Below are 22,841 nucleotides of genomic sequence, written 5' to 3'. Positions count from 1 at the left end.
AGTAACACCAGAAAAAGTCGCTAGATTTGTCGCTAGTCGCTTTTTTGAAAACGAGTCGCTAGAGGGGTCTAAAAACTTGCTAAAGGTGGCAACACTGATTCAGATACACAGCTATTCAAATAAGCGCGCGGCGGGCGGGCCATCGCCGCGATGGCCAATCGCAGAGGGGCCATATCTCGTCGCTCGTCCAATCGGTCGAGGCCATTCTGAAACATTTCGTCGCCGCCGGCCAATGGGGAGCCGAGACCGCTGAAACATTTTTTTGCGCTTCAAGCCCGAAGATCAACAGGTGAGAGTCAATCGGCTATTGATCTTACCTTAATTTCTGATACATTGGCAGCTAAGTGCACGTGGGAAGTGGTTTCAGAAACAACAGTAGGAAGTGATCACTATCCTATAATAAAAATAAATTTAGCTTTAGGAAGCTGTAAAGGAGAAGGACTACAGAAATGGTTATTTCATAGGGCAAACTGGGATAAATATACATATATTAGTGATCAAGAAATGAGAATGGGATGGGGTTTTCCCTTTTTGCGGATGATGGCGCTATCTGGAAAAGAGGAAGGAACTTAGAGTTCATTGCACAGAAAATGCAGGAGGCCATTACGAAAAAAGAGGAATGGTCATACAAGTGGGGTGTAAAGTTTTCAGTCGACAAAACAAAGGTAATGTTTTTTACAAGGAAAAGGACTGACAATAATTTAAAACTTAAACTTTACAATCAGGAATTAGAAAGAGCGAAATGTTTCAAATTTTTGGGAATGTGACTGCATGAAAAACTTACATGGGTGGTGCATATTCAGAATGTGTTGGATTAATATAAAAAAGTTCTAAATGTGATGAGGTGCTTAACAGGGAGTGGATGGGGTGCAGACAGACTTGCATTAAGGGCTATTCATATTGGACTAATAAGGTCAGTACTAGATTATGGGTGTGTGGTTTTTGGTTCAGCAGCAGACACAGTTCTTAAACGGTTGGATTCTATTCAATTTCATAAAGTACAACTTTGTTGTACTTCAGCATTGCAGGTAGAAATGGGAGAAATGCTGTTGGAATTGAGAAGAATACAACTGTTTGTAACCTACTGGGCAAATTTACAGGGTCATGACCAGATTCATCCAACACACGTTACCTTAAAACCCTGCTGGGAGAAGGAGAAGAGGAGAGTAAAAAGCTTTGGATGGTCAGTGGAACAGAGAGCATCAGAACTAGGAGTGGTTCAACTTAGTATTAGTCCAACCGTCCCATTACCAGCAATACAACCATGGATCCTTCCTGACGCCACAGTTGATTTCTCAATACTAGAAAAGATGAAGAACGACAAGGAATTTAGTTTTGATCCTCAAAGGATACAGGCTTATATTGATGGGTATCACAACTACATTCATATCTACACGGATGCATTGAGGGATTCAGATACCAAAATGGGGGTGACATTTAGTATTCCTGCATTCCATTTTAAAATAGGGAGAAGGCTTAGTGATGGACTATCAGTGTTTACTGGGGAAATGCTTGCAATACTCTTAGCATTACAATGGATAGAGGACATCAGACCATTAAGAACCGTCATCGGTTCAGATTCAAGTTCATCCCTGCACAGTTTACATACTGGTTATTCGGAGGGTAGATCAGATATTCTGCTAGATATTCAACAGGTGTCGTATAGAATTCAAAGAATGGGGCTTGCTGTAGTTTTTTTTGTGGGTACCAGTTAGGGGTGGCACGGTTCACAAAACCCACGGTTCGGTTTGTATCACGGTTTTAGGGTCACGGTTTTCGGTTCTTGTTATTTTTTCTTTTAATCTTTAACACTCCAGAAATGTACTTCAGCATATGATATATAGCTTAATTATCCACAATTTAGGATACAGTATTAAAAAAGTTATATCATGTAATCATGCATAAACTGAATTTGACTTGACTTAGAGCACATTATTGGGACCATCTCTGAGGAAAGCTAGGTGAGATTTTGATACAGCAAGAGGAAAGACATTGATGATTTCAACATGCTTTTCATTTATTTGGCAAAAAAAGGAGAACGTGTATTGCCATCTACATGAATGTATGTGCCTTTTTAGCACACAAAGATTGCAATATTACAGAATATCTTGCATTTATCAAACTGGTCAGACACTGTGCAATAAACAGAATTTTTAGGAACATGGCAAATGTTCACATTGCAGCATGGAAGTAGGCTCACTGTTACAACGCTGACCGGGGAAGCAGAGGCGAGGAGACCTAGGATCGGGGGAATGCGGGGTTTAATGAGCAAAAGGAACACAGACGAGCGGTAAAGCAGAATTACAATATAATGACCGGACTGGAGAAAGAAACGGAAACGCGGACTAAATACAATGGAGTAATGATAAATTTGACAACAATCATGAACAGCTGGTAAACACGGGGAATCCACACAGGGTTAACGAGGGGGCGTGGCACACGGAAAGAGCGGACGATCGAGGCATGACACTCACTGGAGTGCTTTGTCACAGATAACTTAATTTTCTTTAACAAAGTGCCTAACCGCACATTAAATAAAGTCACACAACAAAGGCGCACAACAGTGTTCAGATGTTGTGCTATCGGTTGGCTGAAATTTAAACGTTTTCTTCAGAGACAGGGTGGTAACGCCGAAAACACGAGCTAAACGCAGCAAACGAAAGGCTACCGGAAATTACTTAGCTGGCTGAACTTTTACCGGAACTACGTCACACCGCTCTGTGCATATAGCCTATTCTTTCCGCGCGAAAGGGAAACACACTGAACCGTCGAACCGTGCGACGCATGCATGCTCCGAACCGAGACAAACGAACCGAACGGTTCGGTTTTTTTTCATGAACCGTGCCATCCCTAGTACCAGTATATATTGGGATAATTGGGAATGAGGTAGCAGACAAAACAGCAAAGGAAGCCACGAAACATGAGAATATTGATATAGCAGTTAATTTCAGTAGGTTAGAAATCAAAAGTATCATCAAACAGCGGATGAAGGAAAGTTGGCAGAAGCAGTGGGATGAAGAAAGGAAAGGATGATGGTTTTATAAAATACAAAAGAAAGTGGGTAAGATGAGAGGGGCAGGAAGAAGCCAGAAAGATGACAAAATAAATCAAGACTTAGATTTGGACATACTGGATGAACAGCACACTATTTAGAATAGGAAAACATAATACAGGCAATTGTGATTTTTGTGGTCAGGCAGAGACAGTGGAACATGTTATGGTGCATTGTAGGAAGTATGAAACCGAAAGAAGTACTCTTATCCAGAACCTTGAAAGGTTTAAAGTAAGTACATATTGACAGAAGTGTTGAGAAAAAATACGTGTTACCCTTTTCTATTGCAGTTTCTTCGGTTGACTGGTTTAATTGGGAGGATTTTATTTAATTTTATTATTATTTGTTATTTTTTTTTTAGACATTAGAATCCCGATCCACACTCCTTACCAATTGGTGGCGGTAATGCACCATTTTGTTGTTTGTCAACCGCCAATAAAAAGCCAAAGAACAGGCGAGAGTAGTGGTGTGCGATACTACAAGATTTGGTATCGATCCGATACCAAGTAAATATAGGGATAGATTAAATCCCAAACTATCTCTGCTGTTTAGTTATTGCGAGCATGGCTCGGCGTTCTCTCTCTGTGTGTGTGTGTGTGTGTGCGCGCGCGCGCAAGTGAGCCTGTTTGCATGCCAGGCACCGCCGGGAGCGGCTATTGAGAGCAGCAGCGCATTCTGGAGAGAAATTGAAACTGAAGTATCGATCTCATTAAACTAGTATTGATTAATATTAATACAAACATTATTATCGATACTTGGATCGATCCGCTCACCACTAGGCGAGAGCATACCGCTGAGTACCGGCATACTCAAAGCACTTATAATTGGTTTATTGTTTTTTTTTTTTAAAGCTTATATTAAAAATGTAAATACCGTTTCTGATCCTCGTTTCGAAATAGTGTTCATATAGTTTCTTTCCCCACAGCTATCTTGCATTTGTTTCTGGTCAGCCTAAAATGCACCTGTACATGAGCTGGCTGTTTGTCCGCGCTGCGTATGTGATGTCTTATACACTCACCTAAAGGATTATTAGGAACACCTGTTGAATTTCTCATTAATGCAATTATCTAATCAACCAATCACATGGCAGTTGTTTCAATGCATTTAGGGGTGTGGTCCTGGTCAAGACAATCTCCTGAACTCCAAACTGAATGTCAGAATGGGAAAGAAAGGTTATTTAATCAATTTTGAGCGTGGCATGGTTGTTGGTGCCAGACGGGCCGGTCTGAGTATTTCACAATCTGCGCAGTTACTGGGATTTTCACGCACAACCATTTCTAGGGTTTACAAAGAATGGTGTGAAAAGGGAAAAACATCCAGTATGCGGCAGTCCTGTGGGCGAAAATGCCTTCTTGATGCTAGAGGTCAGAGGAGAATGGGCCGACTGATTCAAGCTGATAGAAGAGCAGCTTTGACTGAAATAACCACTCGTTACAGCCGAGGTATGCAGCAAAGCATTTGTGAAGCCACAACACGCACAACCTTGAGGCGGATGGGCTACAACAGCAGAAGACCCCACCGGGTACCACTCATCTCCACTACAAATAGGAAAAAGAGGCTACAATTTGCACAAGCTCACCAAAATTGGACAGTTGAAGACTGGAAAAATGTTGCCTGGTCTGATGAGTCTCGATTTCTGTTGAGACATTCAAATGGTAGAGTCAGAATTTGGCGTAAACAGAATGAGAACATGGATCCATCATGCCTTGTTACCACTGTGCAGGCTGGTGGTGGTGGTGTAATGGTGTGGGGGATGTTTTCTTGGCACACTTTAGGCCCCTTAGTGCCAATTGGGCATCGTTTAAATGCCACGGCCTACCTGAGCATTGTTTCTGACCATATCCATCCCTTTATGACCACCATGTACCCATCCTCTGATGGCTACTTCCAGCAGGATAATGCACCATGTCACAAAGCTTGAATCATTTCAAATTGGTGTCTTGAACATGACAATGAGTTCACTGTACTAAAATGGCCCCCACAGTCACCAGATCTCAACCCAATAGAGCATCTTTGGGATGTGGTGGAACGGGAGCTTCGTGCCCTGGATGTGCATCCCACAAATCTCCATCAACTGCAAGATGCTATCCTATCAATATGGGCCAACATTTCTAAAGAATGCTTTCAGCACCTTGTTGAATCAATGCCACATAGAATTAATTAAGGTAGTTCTGAAGGCGAAAGGGGGTCAAACACCGTATTAGTATGGTGTTCCTAATAATCCTTTAGGTGAGTGTATGTCTCGCCTGTTTGTCATTTGGACAAAATCATTGGCCAAATAAATAAATGTAAACAACACTTCCTGTCAAAATTACTACTTTACCTAATCAGCGAAGGTCATTAACTCTTTTCCAGCAATTTCAATAAAGTTGGGTGTCTTTTTTTACCCTTTTGTCCATCCATCCATATTCCAAATGCTTGTCATGGACAGGGTCATGGAATTTCTTTATTCTCTCCTTTTATAAACCATGGAAACAATCCAATCAAATCCCATCCAGCCAGTTAATCAAAGGTAATTTACAAAATTTAGCGACCAATGTTTATGGATTGCATGTCTGACAGATGTTAAAGGGTTCAAAGTTTCTCTGGTGGGCATCCGATTGTAAGATTTTCGTTTGCAGAGTCCCCACTAGATCACCAGGGAAAAATACAATGAATCGGGGGTCAGGATACCCCAACCTCACAAAACCTCTAGATCAAGGGCAGCATGCCTTTTTAAACACATACATATGTAGTAGTGAAATCTCTCCTTTTTCCCTTCAATATTTTGGGTCACTGTGTTATTTACGCATTTATTTTGTGTAGTGGTTGGATGTCTGGTTGTATGTTTTGGGGGGAGATGATTCAAAAAGAACTGTTAGTGTTTGCAGCTGTATGGCTTATTATTAAATTAATAAACATATAAATGTTTGGTACATAGAATAATGATTAGGTACGCAGACTGAGTGCACAGAACTGGTAAGTTTGACAGCACACTGATGCTGTTGGTTGTAAGCAATACCCGTCGTTGTTGTGCTTCTCCATGTGCTATGACATGCTTCCCAGCAAAGGATGGTCCTCCTTTCACCATGAAAAAGTTTTGGAGTTTGAAAATAACACAGGCGGAATAAATTAACCAGTTTATGAATTAATTACAAAACATAAAACCACATCAATAACATCTATCTATAGCAAAACATGCATCCATGCATGCATCCATCAATGCATCAATCCATCCATCAATGCATCAATCCATCCATCCATCCATCCATCTTCCATGCTGCTTATCCAGGACAACTGGATTAGCAAACATGATATACCAAAGAGACATGGCATCACAGAAATTAGACTAATTGGCATTTTTGAAATCCCAATTATGCATTTGGCCAGGTGAGTTATGGCTGCACCAATGTAATGCTGCGGTTGCCCACGGCACAAGCTGGCAGCAGCGGGGCAGTGAAAGGGTGGCACACGGTGTGCAGGGTGGTGCCCGAGTCAGCGTCGAAGAAAAGAAGGGTGCAGCCGGGCCAGTCCAGCAGAATCCCGATCCGCTTTGGCTTCTGCACCACAGACAGGTAGTCATGGCGTGCGCCGTGGCAGAAGGAGATCACATCCTCGAAGTGGGACAGTACCCAGGACTGGGCATTGTAGCCCAGCCGGGATGCATCAGAGGAGCCCTTACGCTCCAGGCTGGCATAGCAGACTCCCACTTTGAAGGCGTCACTCTGTGACACATCCACCACCCAGCTGTGGGTGCCGGAGGAGAACAAGCGGGAGCACAGGGCATTGGGCCAGCTGTCAAAACGTGCCGGGTCATACTGGGGATTCCTCTTGGCCCGTTTGGATAGGAAGGTCAAGGTGCGCTGGTCCGGAGACAGCGAAAGCAGGGGGCTGACGGTGCGTTCGTCGAATGTCAGATTGATCGGAGTATGACCTGGGGGACAGAGAGTAAAAAGGAATGAATAACAATGGAGAGGAGGGCTAGAGGAAAGAGGCAAGAGTAAGAAAGGAGTAAATGACAATGAGAGGAGGGCTAGAGGAAAGAGGCAAGAGTAAGAAAGGAGTAAATGACAATGAGAGGAGGGATAGAGGAGAGAGGCAAGGGTAAGAAAGGAGTAAATGACAATGAGAGGAGGGATAGAGGAGAGAGGCAAGGGTAAGAAAGGAGTAAATGACAATGAGAGGAGGGATAGAGGAGAGAGGCAAGGGTAAAATGGAGTAAATGAGAATGGATTGAATGGGTAGATGAAAGAGGCAAGAGTAAGAAAGGAGTGAAAGAGAATGGAGAGGAAGGATAGATGGAAGAGGCGAGGATAAGAAGGGAGTATGCAACATGTATGCAACATATCAGATTGAAAATAGAAAAAAAGGAGTGAAATATGATAAAGATGAAAGACATAAGGAATAAAGGAAGAGAGATATTGGGAGGCAGTTAAAAAAAAGGGAGAGAGGGAGAATATGGGAAAGACCGTAATTCACAATCTTTCAGTTCAGTGTGTATGAGGTTAGCTCCATTTTTCAATATCAATTCTGTAAATTCTTCAGACTAATGACTTAACACTGCCCCGTATAGTTGCTCAGCACACCTTACGTAATGTTTTATATGGCACTCCTGTGCCCTATTTACAGCTCTTTTTATAGTCCAGCCTCATTAAGTGAAATTAACAGGCGAATGAGGTCATTCTGCAGCAGCATGGTTACTCTGCTATCCACCTTATGACCGTTCTCACCAATGGAAGATGAATGAGACCTGTCTGATTAGTGCTCCAGTGCATAAACAGGCTACTGACCCAAGTGACCCAACAGCGCTGCGCTGGCCCACAGCCCCAGGATCAGCTTGCTTTCGCTGCAGCCGAATTTCATGGTGAGCTTCTCTGTGTCAATGGGATCGCCCACACCCTCGGCCTCCTCCACCCTTAGGGCAAAACCGATGGTGAGATTTGTCAGTGATAGCTTATTATCCCACACTGTTAGAGACTTAGCACAGGCTATTTTCAACACTGTCTCTCCATAGATTGATATGTAATGTAAGGTGGAGAGACCAGGGACGGATTATGGGTTGTGTGGGCCCCTGGGCAAAACGTTTGCGAGGGCAATTCAATTCAAGGGCCCTTGGCAGCCAAACGCCCTCCCTCCATGTTTCCATCAGAGGCCCTATAGGGTCAGGGGCCCTTGTAGGCAGAGGATCAAAGAATGTAGACCCTCTAAAATAGACAAACGAAAATACATTGTTGATAAGCGTTGCAAATTGTTTTGGGCTAGGGGCCCCACGGGCCCCCTGCACCCCAAGGGTCCCTGGGCAGCGGCCCCGCTGGCCCGGTCCGTAATCGGTCCCTGGGAGAGACGTGACTCTTTCCTTACCAGTGATAAATATCACTCACAACATAAGAGTAAAAAACCTAAATTGAAACTAGATAATAATAATAATAATAATAATAGCAACAACAACAAACAAACAAGCAAATACATTTTGACTTTTTATAGCACCTTTCACAAACACAAAGTCACTTTTAAGACTGCTAATTTTTTTTCAGGTTTTTTGCTTAGATGTGTTTAGTATATGTTCTTCTTGTGTTATCCTGTTCATTTTGTGTTTAAATGCTAAAAAAAAAAAAACATATTCCGGTGTAATTTTTTGTGGCCGGGAACCACTAAATTGGTTTTCCATTATTTCTTAGGGGGAAAATTCAATCAGAACTCAAACTTTTTAGAATTCAAACCCAAGTTCTGAACAGATTAAGTGTTAGTTATGAGGTACCACTGTACAGCTTTGAAGGGGAGTAGAAAGATTTTGAATTTGATAGGGGACAGATCTGGTAACCAGTGGATCTGAGATAGAATGGGGTGACCAGTCCCAAAACCATATGTGTTCCTCATCTGGAGAATACAAAGGTGTTATGCATTTAGACAGTCACTGCACTGACCTCTCGGCGATGTCCTGGCTTGAATTCTGAAATGCAGGAAGATAATTAGAAAACAAATAAAATCTGAGCATTCTTAGACATCGTAAAGAACATTCTCACCATTTCACCTTTACCGATTAATCTCTTCCCCTGTGCTTTTCTGCCATATTAAGTTCTCTTGCCTTTCGTTGACTTGACCTTACTCTTGTCTCTTCCACTCTCCTACCATTTGCAGGCTGCCATCATTCTGATATATTAGGTGTAGTCAGAAGCCAGCATTGTTTGTGCTTTATATTGTGCTCAGACAGATCTTTATCCTTTAAGAAGCTCCCACGTATTATACTCAGTTATGTAGCTTAGGTAGCTGGAACTGGTTCTGTGCACATGCCCTGCAGTGCAATGATGTCTTTGACTTGCATTCTGTGCTCCCTAAGATCACCAGACTTGGTTTGCAGTGATTGACAATGACTATATAGTAACTGATATTTCAGGTCATTGTTATTCCAAGTATTCAGGATTTAAACCTCCGTTTGTACTTAGTCAGACCATTATTTAAACAGCTTACTAATTTTCAATTAACTACCCAATTTCACTGCTCTCTGATTGCTCTCCTTGCCCCCATTCAAAAGTCCCTCCCCCTGAGTGTTTTGGGCCAAGAGGGGCCAACAGTGTAAAGGCTGCTGCTGTATGCGCCCCCCCCCCCCCCCTTACCACAAGTTTTGCATCCATGGTGTGGGTGAGAGTGTGCACGAGGCGTGTGCGCGTCTGTGTGAGTGAATCCAGCGCCTGGGTCCAGTGGGCCTTCTGGGTGAGCAGACACTGCTGGACCCGCTCCTCCTCCCTCTGCACGGCCTCCAGGAGGCGCTGCTCTTCTTCCTCCAAAGTCTCCCGCACCAGGTTGAGCCGCGCCACCACGCGCTCTCGTGCCGCACTAGCATCCACCTACAGGGGAGAGAGTGTGTGTGTGTGTGTGAGAGAGAGAGAGGATTACATCCTGTGCAATTTTAAAACAAACATTTATCTATATATCACTGCACGGCGGTAGGTCCATTTACAGTTTTCTGCAGTTACATACAGTGAAAATTTTAAATTTAAAAGGTCTTATTCTAATACAGGTGCATAAAAATAAAAATGGAAAACCAAATCTCACATATTAGTCTCTATTCATGACAGATCCTTCCTTGTTCATTTAAAAAAAAAAATGCTTTTGTAAATTACAAGAAGTTAATACTGTATTTCATGTAACCCAAGATGGGCTGCCAACCCATTGTAGGCACAAAATTCAGCAATATGGAAAATTACCGCTCTGTGCATAGCATCACCCAGATGACACCAGACACACCATATGTGCAGTTTATTTACAGCTATATCATCACACTTAGCCAGAAGAGGTCATTTTAGTCCACACATACACATAGAACAGAGTATTCAAAGTGAAATAATATCATGCATCTCCTTCAGAAAGCAAATGTCATGTGAGTATTTATGCTTTTCCGGAGTCAGAGCCAAAGGTTAGGTATAGAGTTAATGCGTTACCATGTTATGGTGAATGTGTGACTGACACTGCTCATGTCCGGTAGCAGTTACCTGCAGCGCCTGCTCCTTGGTGACCAGGGTCTGACTCAGGAACCGCTCGATCCGGGAGGCTTGCAGCTGCATCTTCTCACACGCGTCCACTAGATGGTTCTACCGAAGGAAAGATGGTACAGATATGCCCTCACAAGGAACTGACCAAGACGTTGTATCATGTCACAGAATGACAAATCTTACTGGCAGGCAGGAATGCGGGGCAGCTTAATGAGGTGAGAGCAGATAATTCAGAGACAGGGGTCATTCTGAGCCTCTGACTAACTGTAAAGTCACTTCCCACAGTTACTTTCCTCTGTGGCTGGAGAACATGAAAAAATACTGAAATATGGAATACAAGTAATCTATGACATGAACTAAGTCTACCGGCTGCATTCTGAGTACTGCTTATAATACACCTGTTTCCATTTTTTGGTAACACAACAAAGTAATGAAACACTTATTTTAATTTATTTTGATTGGATTTTATGTATGTTTGGAATAGCTTACTGTTCCAACTTAATGCGTGCGCCTGCTGAAAGTTACAGAAGTTATACCACTTTGCACGTCGTCATTTTTTTCTTCTGTTTTTTATACAAATATCTTTGAAAAGCGTTTTGTGACGACATGATTGCAAGACTGTAATAAATATCAAATGAATGAGTCAAGTGATTTTCGACTAATGCGTTGCCTAGCATGTATCATATGGATGCTAACCCTGATTCGCTGCTTATCGAAATGTATCAATGGCCCCCGGTACCATGACTCTAACATCAGTACCCAGAATCTCCGGTTTTTCTACATTCCAGCCGGAGGAACTCTCCGACCCTGACAGGCTTATTTTCATGATAAAGTGTGACGCATTCGTAGACGGAAACAAAAACACACGTGAACAAAAACATTTTCACACTTCTTGAAACTAAAATTTAGTCCTAACTGCAAATAAGTCCATAATTGTTCCCAGTTCCCTATACTTACTTTCAGTAGCCTACATAGCCTAGTTCAATGTTTCAATGAATTTCCTTAATAGGGCTATACTTATAATTATGCATAATACTCACTAATGGCAAGTACCGTAAAATAATTATTACGATTTTTATATTTATTCAGAGCCATGTCTCTAAACTGCTTACCCACCCTAATAACCGAGGCTCGTCGAGAAACCGGAGTGACGATGTGGCTGTGGCACGATCCGGCGGCGACACATTGCGAGCAGACTAATTTAGCTTCTGAGCTGCAGTACCAGTCCAGCTGCGACTCATGGTCCTCGCAGAAGTCCATGTCGGAGCTGTGATCAATCTGGGCGACCACATCGTCCCCAGAATCGGCCGTGGAGACCGACGATCTTGTCTTACTGTTCCTCCGCGACCCGTTCGCCAGTATCACACCGTCCGCAGGCTGTCCTTCGGAAATCCATGGCTGCCCGATCTCGCTTCCAAAGCAGTGACTGGGGGGAATCCCTGCGGGCTCCGCTTCATAATCATTGTCAGCCAGTGACACTGTCGCGAGCTCGCATTTCCTCGCCTCAGACCCCATGGCTCCTCTTGGATGGGTGTTTGCTCAAAGATAGAAAATGAAATGATACTGAAACTGCGCTCCGAAATCCTGGCTGGTAGGTCACTCCTGGCAAGCCGCTTACCTGTGACAGGTGGAAACAGACGCCAACACGGAAGTGGGGGGCAATATACAGCTTGGAGTTGTAAAACAAGTTTGGCAGAAAAGTGGGAAGAAATAAAATTAAGTGAAACCTAAACAATTAGGGCTACCCCACCTTCGGGTTATCTCAGTCCCTTTTCAAGAGAACCAATATATGCCTGATCATGTGCTGCGCTACTCCACCCGTGTAAAAGTCTGTAGTTACATCGAAAAGCGGAAGAACGCGTGCAACATATTACAAGTTAATATTTAACTTTCTCCCAGTTTATTTTTAATTCCTGATTGCAACTTGGTTTGAACTGGTAACATTTTAAATTCAATTAGGCCTCCGCTTTAATAAAATTTAAGGGGTTAAATTCACCCCTTATGAAATGGGCTGAAAGTTGTGTGTGACTATCTATTATACAAAAATCTAATTTATTTTTTAATTCTGTATCATTTAAAGAGCCTTGCGCCGAAAGGGAAGGTAGTATATCTCACTATTGAGAGATTAGAAAACTATGAATGCCGTCAAAAATTCAATATTTTCAACAAAAGATAAAAAATAATATTTTAGCTCTCTATGGTCAAAACTAATTCTATTTTTATGTTAGTTCAGGTTCTGGGTATTTAATTAAATTCATGTCATATGATAATTCCATGAAAGCGGCTGTTTCTGAGATGCTGGAGTCACACCTTAGGACACCAACAAACATTCAAAATACAGAGTTATCTTGGCTTTTCTAATGCTTAGTCATTCAGTGACTGAACCTCTTCACCCTGTATGTCTACCAGCTCGCAGTATGGGACGGGTAGGGCTCGGTTCTTGGTGGCAATGGAAAAGCTCCATTAGTTTCTTTCAACTCACTGGATTTTGGAGCAATTTTGACTGTGCCTTTATTACATTAAAAAAAAGTCCAAGAAACAATGGGGAGGAAATGTACACACATGGAGACTTCATATAAACTGAGATGAGCTTGGAATCACATAAGCGGATTTAGTATTGAAACCTTAGTACATTTAAACAATTACCTATTGTGAACACATTGAAATTTAATATTTCACTAATGTCACTAATTGGGAGTTCTAATACCAAAGTGGTATTCTTCATCTTCTATTATTTATGTTATTAATACTACTACTACTACGTATAATAATAGAACATAAATTTATGTATCTAAGTTACCCATAGTTTTTGCTGGTTTGTGTGGCCTATAACAGACCAGTATTCTGTGAACCCTGTGCTTTCTGGAATATACTGTGACACTAGATAAGTGGCTTCGTAAATGTAGAATATCATTATTATCAGTAATGATTTAGAAATTATTTTTGTCCTTGCCCCTGACATATGGAGATGCAGAGAGCACATTTATCACTCCCTGCACGATACTTGAAGGACACTTCCTCTCACACTGAATTTACACCTGAGCATGAATGACACCCCTACAGTAGGTCAGTGTTGGAAATAACACATTTATTCAAGCGTGCTTAGGTGGAGTGAAAGCTTGAACATTGTGGCCTTCCAAAAGCTGATGTGAAGGGCTTGGATTAACTGCATCATAAAAAGCAGTGTATGGCTTCAGTCAAGCGTAACAATGGTGTTTACAGAAAAACTAAATTAGTTCCTAAATTCAGTGTCATTTTTGTTAAAAATGTGCCAAAAATGTCCATGTTCCAAGGACATATCAAGTTGTACTCCAGCTAGGGATCTTTCGTAACTGTATTACCAGAGAGAAAGAAAAAAATAATCAGTTTTATGAGCCATTGCAGTTATTTCACAAGTGCATTACTGATGGTCAAGCAAATGAAAACATGATGAATGGTACGTTTTACGGTAACTCTGGTCAGACTAACACTTTAACACTCTTTAACACATTTAATCTACTTGAAAATCAACAGCCTGGATGACAATTGCAGTTGTTTTTTATTTATAGGCTCACTCGCTACAAATGTAAAGCATTTCTTTTTACGTCATTTGTTGATCTGTACTTACTAAATGTTGTTTTCATAACAAAACGTTTCTCATTCAGTTAAATAAAAATGTTATCAATTGCTCAACTTTGGCCTTCCACGTGCCTGCAAAAAATAATCGAACGTCTCACTTCACAGGCACTCACTCGCAAGCAACCGCCATTCCTCGCACAAGCCGGGCCGAACACGGTTTCGCGGGAAAATGACAGGTCGCGCGACGCAGGAAACGGGCGCCGTGTACAAAACGTATTGACGTCAGAAGACGTATGGGCGGCCCTCTTCGAAAAGCTCTTCACCAATTGGTGAAGACTGTCGGGCATCGTTACGTCAACAGACGCAACGACACTGCCCTGGAATTAAAGAAGAAAAAGTCAAGCGTGCTGTTCCTGATTGGAGTGCGGCGAGCCCGTACTTCGATATTATTGGTTTACTTTGCAGCAATCTCTCCCCCTTCTTCTAGGATAGACCGGTTTTCCCGTTTCAGCCAGCGGTGTATCGCGGAGGCTGTAGTGGGAGGGAGAAAACTTAGCCCCATCTAACCCTGTTAAGCTTAACCGGTAGCAGAAAGGTGGATAGGGGGTCGCCCTGACGAGATTCAAAGTCTTTTGATCGCGTCGCCGGCTTTCTCTTTTCTTAGCCTCTTTTATCCGCTCTTCCAATGTCGGATTTCAAGCTAGGAATTGTTCGACTGGGCCGTGTGGCCGGGAAGGTGAGCTGAAATCCCGGGGCTGCCATGTGCGACGAGAAGGGGTGGGGATCCGTGGTACGGACAGGGAACAAAACCACCCACCCCCATCCACACGCAGTTGCTCGGTTCGCAATCGGCTACCGCTTATAAAGAGAAAAAGAGCCGGATCTCAGTTAACGGGAGCGAGAGAGCCTTGGTCGCGTGTGATGCGTGGACTATCGGGCGATGGCAGCTCATTTAACGCGTCTGCCAGGGCGAGCCTCGTTAGCTAAACCAGTTAGCAGTTAAAGGAGCATAAACACTAACGCAGGCTGGTGCAACGCGGAGGTAGAACAAGAAAAGATGCGGACGAGCGTTTTAGGTGATTATACGGTGCACGAATTGACCGCGGCGCCGTTTTCCACGCCAGCTTCAGCTGGTCGTTGTTTCGAAAGCCGGGCGCCGCTGGTAACGTGACATGCCGGCATGTTGCTGTCAGAGACGCAGACAAGGCGAGAGCGCGGTTCGGCATTAATAATAAACACGGCCGGCGAGGCGCAGACGCCGGCAGAATGCGCGTCTCATCACCGCTTCACTTAATATTATTTTCTTTTTGCAGCGGTTTGTTAGCGCTGTCCTGTCTTTGTGGCCGTTTCCCGGACGAGAGCTGTATTGTCGGGCAGTCTGGGTGGCTTTTTAGCCAGGCCACATGAAAAAGACACTAGAGGGCAGTTGTCGAAAAGGTGGAAAACATTTTTAGCCGAGTAGCCCATTACGTGCTAGTTGGGTTTTGTCTTCCATTTTATCCGAATATACGTCGGACAGCACCTGGCTATCGATGAGTCCGGGATGCACGATGATAAAATGGGACCCGGTACCCGGAGGACGGCGGTCAGAGGGGGTGTTACTGAATAGCAGTGCCGTGCAGTGGGTTCATTTATGCGGATGCTGTATTACACAGGCATCGTTACTTGTAAGGTGTCACCTTATTTTAGTATATCAGTAACTGAACAGCAGCAAACACTTTGCGGTCTGTTGTTTTCAATTAACTCGATTGAGGCCTTTGATGTTAATTTGTTTCTTTTGGTATATAGCAGACCATGTACTTGTACTGAAATGGCCTGAGGTTTTCGTTAAAGTATGCAGTTTAGTTGTACGTATTAATACGAGAGATGACACAGGTTGCTTCTCCAGAAATTCATCCTGAATGTCCAAGTTTCCTGAATCTTCATGAAATTGGGTATTTAGCATCGAAGATATGTGAAGCTGATCTGATTTTGTCAAATTGCACATGGGAGGAGTCACGTCTCTGACTGTCTTTGTTTTACAGACCAAATATACCCTGATAGATGAGCAAGACATACCGCTGGTGGAGAATTATGCCTTTGAGGTAAGATGATATGAAGTGAGTCTAATGACTCGCAGCTCAGCGTGAATGGCAGTGAAAATGGCCATGGTGTGTACGTGTAATGCACGTGAAGATGTGCAATGCTTTGTGGATGGCACTGTCCAGTGGAATTTACTTTCTGATGTTCAATAACAATTCAGTACAAGATTTGGTGGGTATTAAATGGGCTCCATCTAAGGGGTGTTGATGTGATGGTTTCTAGGCACTGAATATCTCTGAGCATTTTTGGTTGCCTGTAACCTGAAGCAGGAATTAAAATATTACCAGTCAGTTCTGTGGGAATAAGGCTTTCTGTTCTAAGAGCCAGTATGGCTTTTTTTTTATACAGCAGTCTGCGATCTGTCATTGGGCACTGATTTGGAGTCCTTGTTGTCATTGGGTACTGATTTGGAGTCCTTGAAGTGCATTGTTACTTATCTGTTTGGAAGGTTGGGAGGACCTCTGGGGAGCTTTCAGTTTTGTTTTTTTCTTAGTCATGACCTGTAAACATCCCTTAGGAAATGTGTCGTTTTAATTCCAGGGCCAACTGTTTGCCATCCGTCAGATTTGCCGTGCCGAGAATTAGCAACAAGTGCCGCTTGTGTGCAAGAACTGGAATTGATTTTTTGTTTACTAACGTGTTGATCAGTTTCGTACAATACCCAGTGGCTGTTTTTCCATGGTGTATGCTACTCTTCCACTTAATAGGACCAAAGATTCTTGGGAAATGGAGGATCACGTATAGAGAGATGATGTTTAAACAGTTTATTAGTAGTTTTGCCTGTTAGGGTGTTTTGCCATTTTCATCTTGGTGAAGAGAAATGGGGAAAGTAGGGATGAGTTTGAAAAATAGCACAGATTGAAAAGCGTGTCTGGAACGGTGTGCAGTTACGCACGATGTCCATCTATGGCTGGTCATTTAACTTATGCTGGCAAAATGTCTTCAAGTTGTTTCGCCCCTTCTGTTCTCAGGCAGTCAGGCACTTCACCCCTGAAAGACAAAATCCTGCTTAGAATTAAGGCAAAATTTTGCTTAAGGGACTTAAAGTTGTTATGGTCAAAAGGTGGCATGGGGATTAGGCACAAGAGGCTGACACCTTACAGGAGCCACTTAGGTAGAATGGAATTGCAGTTACCTCCTGGTATAACTTCCCAGTATCGACCCAGTAAAACAACAAGTTGCATACAATACTGTGCAGAAGTCTTAGGCAGTCAAAAGAAATGTTTAAAACTATTTATCTGGGTAGTAAGTGCACTTTTGCTAAGAAAAAGAAACACAATTTAGCATTAGAACATACACAAATTAACAGTAACACAATTAAAAACTCATAACTCGGTTCTCTTCTCCAAAACGTTAATGATACAGTGTTTCCCCTAGGTTTACAGCTTTGGGGGGGGAGCAGACACGCGCACTCTCTGTCCGCTGGTAGGAGTGTACTCAGCTGTGTGTGCACGCACGTGTATGTGCACTCGCATCAGGGCGGAACTCCGCCATACGCGATACAGAGAGCAGAGGAGAATTGTAAACGTGCGGCCGTGTAGAGACAAAAATGACAAGCTGTTGTGTAAATAAGATAAATAACATAAGGCTATTTAGTTTGTTTAATAAAAGGACAATGTATAGACCTGTTCTATAGGAAAGGTAACATTAAATGACTTCTGTTGTGATCTCACTGTATACATGTATATAGCTGAGATGACAAATTTCACTTTGACTTTGACTTGATCTGGCGCTATATAGATACAAATTAAATAAAATTAGTTTGACCTTCAAGGGGGGGTGGGAGGTTGCGGGGGGTGGGGTGCCCCCGTAATATAATGGTAGGGGAAACATTGTGATAACTTGTTGGATTGCTAGATGAACATCGCTTTGGATCCCAAACCTCTCCACAGGGGCACCTCAGCTATTCCATGTATTTGTTAAAATTCACCACCAGCTCACTTAATTTTAATGAGGTAAAAGACATAGTTGCTGCAATACTGGGGTGATTTTAGCAGAAGTTTCGAAATGGATAAGCTAAGCAGAGTTTTACACCAACATAAAGATCATTTAAACATCATTTTCTTTGACTGCCTAAGACTTTTGCACAGTACTGTAAATGTTAGCACTGTGAATCTGTTAAAAGAAAGTTAATATAATAGTTATTAAAAAAAGAGTGATTTATTATTGTTGAATAAATAAATACCTTGCACAGTGTATTTATGTTTTGTGCCCTATGCTGCCTGCTATAGGGGGATGAAATCCCGAAGAGACAGTGGGTAGAAATTATTTTGTAGCATTTAGAAGTGCCTTTGTGTAATTAAGGGCACCTAAAGTTGTGTAAAATTCCACACAAACAGAATGTTGGTTTCAAGCCTCAGTCAAACCTTACCTAATCATATATGAAGGCAGACTCGACAAGCCTGAGATCAGTCCTTTGTTTATTTAAACAGGAAAAACGTGAAGTCTTACTACTGCAAACTTGGATAGAAAAGTAGTATGTTAATGTATCCCAAGTAATTCAAAAACAAACCTTGTAATTATTGACTGAGCACGTCATTCTCAATTTTCCAATTGAGCATTTAAATCAAAACACCATGGTTTAAAAATGGGTAATTATGATGATTGGTAAATTAGGCAGTAATTATGCTAGCTTTACAGTATTTAAGGATGTCTGACACTCTGACACTGTCAAGACTGCCTGCACGCCAGGATATTTAAGGCTGAATGTGCTCCACACATTAGCGAATTCTTCAGAAACAATATTAAGTTTTCATAGGAAGCCAGACCACAGTGGTCTGCTCTTCTTGTTCATCCTTGAGAAAGGGCTGCTTGGTAACTTTTGATTTCTGGAGAGAGAGTGATGATTGACTGTGGGTTTGCTCTAGCCCTGTAGACCCTAACTGATGCCCCCCCCCCCTTCCCGCCCCCTGGCAGGCTCGCATGGAGGTGGATGCAGATGGGAATGGGGCTAAGATCTTTGCTTATGCCTTTGACATCAGCAAAGGGCGCTGGGCAGGGAGGCCGCTCCATGAGCTCCTCTGGTAAGTGTGCCGGTGTGAGATTTAACGCTCACGACGGTTACAGTGGCTCCTGGACATGCATCAGCAATGCTAAACAGCTTAGCTTTGCTTTTTTTGCATTTTGCTGTGTGGTGGTTGCAGTACCTACATTTGACTCAAGGGGGCAGTTTGCATTGCACTACCTTGTAACTGCCTCAAGGTATAGTTAGAGTTCCTATCGTATGAGATGTGTTAATTGCGTGTCAGTGGATTGCTGGGATTTCCGATGCCTGGTGTGCCTAACCCCCACCCCCCCTTCTTCCAGGGAGAAGCATGTGGGTGGCATCGCACCAAACTTCCAGGTGGTCCACATCAATTCTGTTACTGTGGACAACCGTTTGGACAACCTGTGCCTGGTGCCGGTGGGCGGGAGCCCTAAACCTGAGGAGCTGTCCAGCAAACAGAGGTGCTGAACCCCCCCCCCCCTTTGGCACAGTTGTATAGCTTATCTCTGATAAACAGATCTTGGTCGGCCGTGAGGGAGCAGGCGTTGGGAGTAGGATGGTCCACCTGAAACTCACTCGTTTCCTTTGCCCACAGAGAGCAGTCCTTGTACTGGCTGGCTATCCAGCAGGTGCCGGCCGACCCGGTGGAGGAGCAGTACCTGGAGATGAGCCGCACACGCTACTTCAACGCCAACGGGGAGCTGGTGGAGGAGGAGGAGTGCTCCTGTACCTACTACGAGTGTCACTACCCTCCCTGCTCCCTGATCGAGAGGAGGGTGAGCCCCCGGCACGCTCCCTGTCACACCTGGTCTCCATCTTCATTATAGGTTGTGTCTTTCCAGAGACTTTCCCACTTTAACGGTGTCACAGAAAGCTCTGGAACGCTGAATTTCCCCATCACTGTATCCAGGCTTCGGAGACGAGCTCATTCTCTGTGAACAAGCTCTCTGTGATATTTCAGTTTGGGGATTTCAGGAATTCCTCTCTGCATTCTTAAAGGACTTAGAGGGAATTATCGGAAGTCATACTCCATACAATTTACAATAAATGTACCCAACTGTTACTTATTACGCTGAATAGAATAAGAAATCCGAAAACTGAAAATTACATATAACGGTGCTGCCAGTCCCCCCCCCCCCAGCTTAAGCTATCCTATTTTCTGTTCTGTATGGGAGGGTGAAAGCCGCATGTGGGGATGTCATGTTTATTATTTTTTTCTTTAACTGTCGCTCTCCCTGTCATGCCACAGCTCCGAGAGTTCAACATCTGTGGACGATGCCAGGTGGCTCGTTACTGCGGCTCCCAGTGCCAGCAGAGGGACTGGCCGGCCCACAAGAAGCAATGCCGTGAGCGGAAGAAGGGCCTGGTGAACGAGTCGGAGCCAGAACGATGATCTTTGGACCAAGGATGGGGTTGGGGTTTTGGGGGGGGGGGGATGGGTGGGGGTCGGGGTGTGTCTGAGAGATTTGTGGGTGGGGAGGGGGTGAACGGGAACGGGTCGAGACTTGGTGGAATGAAGTATTGGGGTGGGTTTGGATAGGGAGGGGCTAGATCTGATAAGAGGTGGAAGATGAAGCAGGCTGGTTGGGGAGATCTGACCGTACTTCCCAGGACTGACACTCCCCCCACTACTAGCTTGACATGTTGGTGGAGGGCTGGAGATAATGGGCAGTGTAGGGTTTTCTTTCTTTTTTTTTTTTTTTTTTTTCTTTTTAAAAATGGGGAGGCCTAGATCTGCCTGCTGCTATCAGTGTGTGTGGGTTGGAGAACGAAGAGGGCCAGCAAGGACACTGCAGAGAAATAGTATTTCCATGGACTGGATGTGAAGCGTGACATTTGTCATCAGCCCCTCTCCACTGCTGCCCCTTTTCACCCACTTACTTTAACAAAAAAAAAAAAGAAACGTGCTGGGATTGAGTGCCCCAGTCTCTGCTCTGTGGCTGGCACAATGAAATATGGACCTCTACACTGTACTGCCCCCTGGTGGACCACTGGTGCACATGCTCGCACATTCATCTCCCTGTTATGCTCTGAGACTAAAGCACAACAGACTGAGCATCATTTCATTGAAGCGCTATTGGTACGGTTTGTGCTGATACGGCTGACTGAAGGACAAGTGGTCAGCACTGGGAAATTTGTGTATTTTTATTAGTTTTTGTTTTTTGTTATGAGCCTCAGTGAAAACTTGAGGCTAGTTTATAATGTATGTGGGGGGGAGGAGGGGGGGGGGATGGTGCATTGCATTGCAGGGGTGTTCCACTGTATCTCACTGGGGATGCCGTAAACCCCTTTGTTCCACCTTGCATTAACTTGTACACTACATATACTCCTGCACTACTTTACATATTTGAGGGCTTTCCTAGGGGGGAAAACAAACTGTTCAAGCGCCAAAGCTGATTCTTGGATTGTTAACATGGTTTGGCCATTTAGAATTTAATGCCCAGAAGAGTGTTAGTGGTTGCATTTTCTGTTTCATCATCTGCAGGTCAATAGCTGATTTAAAAAAAAAAATGGGTATGTAGATTCCGTTACAAGGGAGCCCCTTATTTTGAAAAATATTTCAAGCAAGTAGTGTTTTTCTGTTCATCTTTATGTGCCACCCCTGCCCCCCCTCAGCAAACATGAGCATGCACAGACATGCATGCAGCAAGCATACCTACATGCAGCAACATGTTAATTATCGTTTTTATTACTTTTAATTTATCTGGACGGGTTCGAACACTGTGCACTGAATTGTTTTAATTCCCTCGTCCTGATCTTAGTTGTTTAGTGGGAGAGAGGATATGAGAGGGCTGGAAGCTTTGTGTATTAAAGAATTATCTTTAAGAAAATAAACATGAATGGGCAAATGGTTGGGCTGACCATCTCTTCACTGTAAAAATGGAAAAGTTAAAGTTATTGTTAAAATAAAATATTTCAACTGCCATGTTGTGTTACTCAATGGGCTGATTCATTACCCATTGTTCACATTTAACGAATTAATTGGAGAGCCGAAGGACAAGAATTGCACAGAAGCCATGAATTCTAATGCTTTCTGGGGCGGATTAAAGCTACGTAAAGAGACAGGTAATCTCGAGCCACCACAAGTGGACGCCACAGCACTCCACTTTAGTATTAAAGAGACTAGCTAATTTTTTTAAATTAATTTTAAATTCATTGAAACTTCCATAAGCCATAGATGCAACTTTCTGCACAAATGTCAAAACGTAGCCAAATTTATGAATTGCGTTATAAATATAAAAATGCCATAGAGATCTTCCGAAGCCGATTAAACTAATTGTCGGCGTTATATAAACGAGATTCGGTCGTTTAATATGTAAACAAGTGGAATGAATGACCTTTTGTCCCGCGTCGTCATGGTGATCAGAGCACTGGTGCTTTAGACTGGCAGCCGCCGCTGAATCTGATTGGTCGAGTCGGCGAGAAGTTGTCACTAAGTTTTAGGAGCATCAGTCTCCGTACCGTGTTGATTTTCGTGCTCCCCACTTTCGTCCCTCCGATAATACATAAAACTGCCAAAAAAAAGCGGGAGTAGATAGACTACGTATTTCGCAATTATTTCTGCATATGATTAGCGAATTATATATATTTGGTTATAGGCTTCAACGCACAAGCTTCAAGGTTATTAAGTCATTAAGACCAAATAGACTAAATAGGCTTATATCTTCCGTAACACCAAACAGTTCTAGCTGAG

General features: G+C 43.2%; 2 protein-coding genes and 1 long non-coding RNA gene across 5 annotated transcripts; 1 reads left to right on the top strand and 2 right to left on the bottom strand.

Moving 5' to 3' along the window:
• Window positions 1–6,158: 6,158 nt before the first annotated feature.
• Window positions 6,159–12,317, bottom strand: bspry (B-box and SPRY domain containing). Of its 2 annotated transcripts, XM_023818605.2 has the most exons (7): window positions 12,140–12,317; window positions 11,638–12,059; window positions 10,522–10,620; window positions 9,646–9,876; window positions 8,956–8,981; window positions 7,822–7,946; window positions 6,159–6,965 (listed from the first exon to the last, which is right to left on the bottom strand). In XM_023818605.2, exons 2-7 carry the CDS (start codon window positions 12,034–12,036, stop codon window positions 6,427–6,429), a joined length of 1,419 nt encoding a protein of 472 aa, XP_023674373.1. In that variant the 5' UTR covers window positions 12,037–12,059; window positions 12,140–12,317; the 3' UTR covers window positions 6,159–6,426. The 2 variants fall into 2 exon arrangements, with proteins under 2 accessions (XP_023674373.1, XP_023674372.1); XM_023818604.2 differs by having other exon boundaries at window positions 11,638–12,317.
• Window positions 12,318–13,588: 1,271 nt separating this feature from the next.
• On the bottom strand, window positions 13,589–14,410 carry LOC111847438 (uncharacterized). Its single transcript, XR_002839108.2, has 2 exons — window positions 14,129–14,410; window positions 13,589–13,853 (listed from the first exon to the last, which is right to left on the bottom strand). It is a non-coding gene; the product is annotated as an uncharacterized lncRNA (long non-coding RNA).
• A 6-nt stretch (window positions 14,411–14,416) lies between these two features.
• zmynd19 (zinc finger, MYND-type containing 19) lies at window positions 14,417–20,564 on the top strand. 2 transcript variants are annotated; one of them, XM_023818601.2, is made up of 6 exons: window positions 14,417–14,815; window positions 16,104–16,163; window positions 19,078–19,184; window positions 19,468–19,608; window positions 19,743–19,923; window positions 20,397–20,564. In XM_023818601.2, exons 1-6 carry the CDS (start codon window positions 14,765–14,767, stop codon window positions 20,538–20,540), a joined length of 684 nt encoding a protein of 227 aa, XP_023674369.1. In that variant the 5' UTR covers window positions 14,417–14,764; the 3' UTR covers window positions 20,541–20,564. The 2 variants fall into 2 exon arrangements, with proteins under 2 accessions (XP_023674369.1, XP_023674370.1); XM_023818602.2 differs by lacking the exon at window positions 14,417–14,815 and adding an exon at window positions 15,259–16,013.
• The last annotated feature ends 2,277 nt before the right edge of the window (window positions 20,565–22,841 follow it).

Source organism: Paramormyrops kingsleyae, chromosome 7 (assembly GCF_048594095.1).
Source record: "Paramormyrops kingsleyae isolate MSU_618 chromosome 7, PKINGS_0.4, whole genome shotgun sequence".
Lineage (NCBI taxonomy): Eukaryota > Metazoa > Chordata > Actinopteri > Osteoglossiformes > Mormyridae > Paramormyrops > Paramormyrops kingsleyae.
This window is presented reverse-complemented; position numbering and strand designations above follow the sequence as displayed.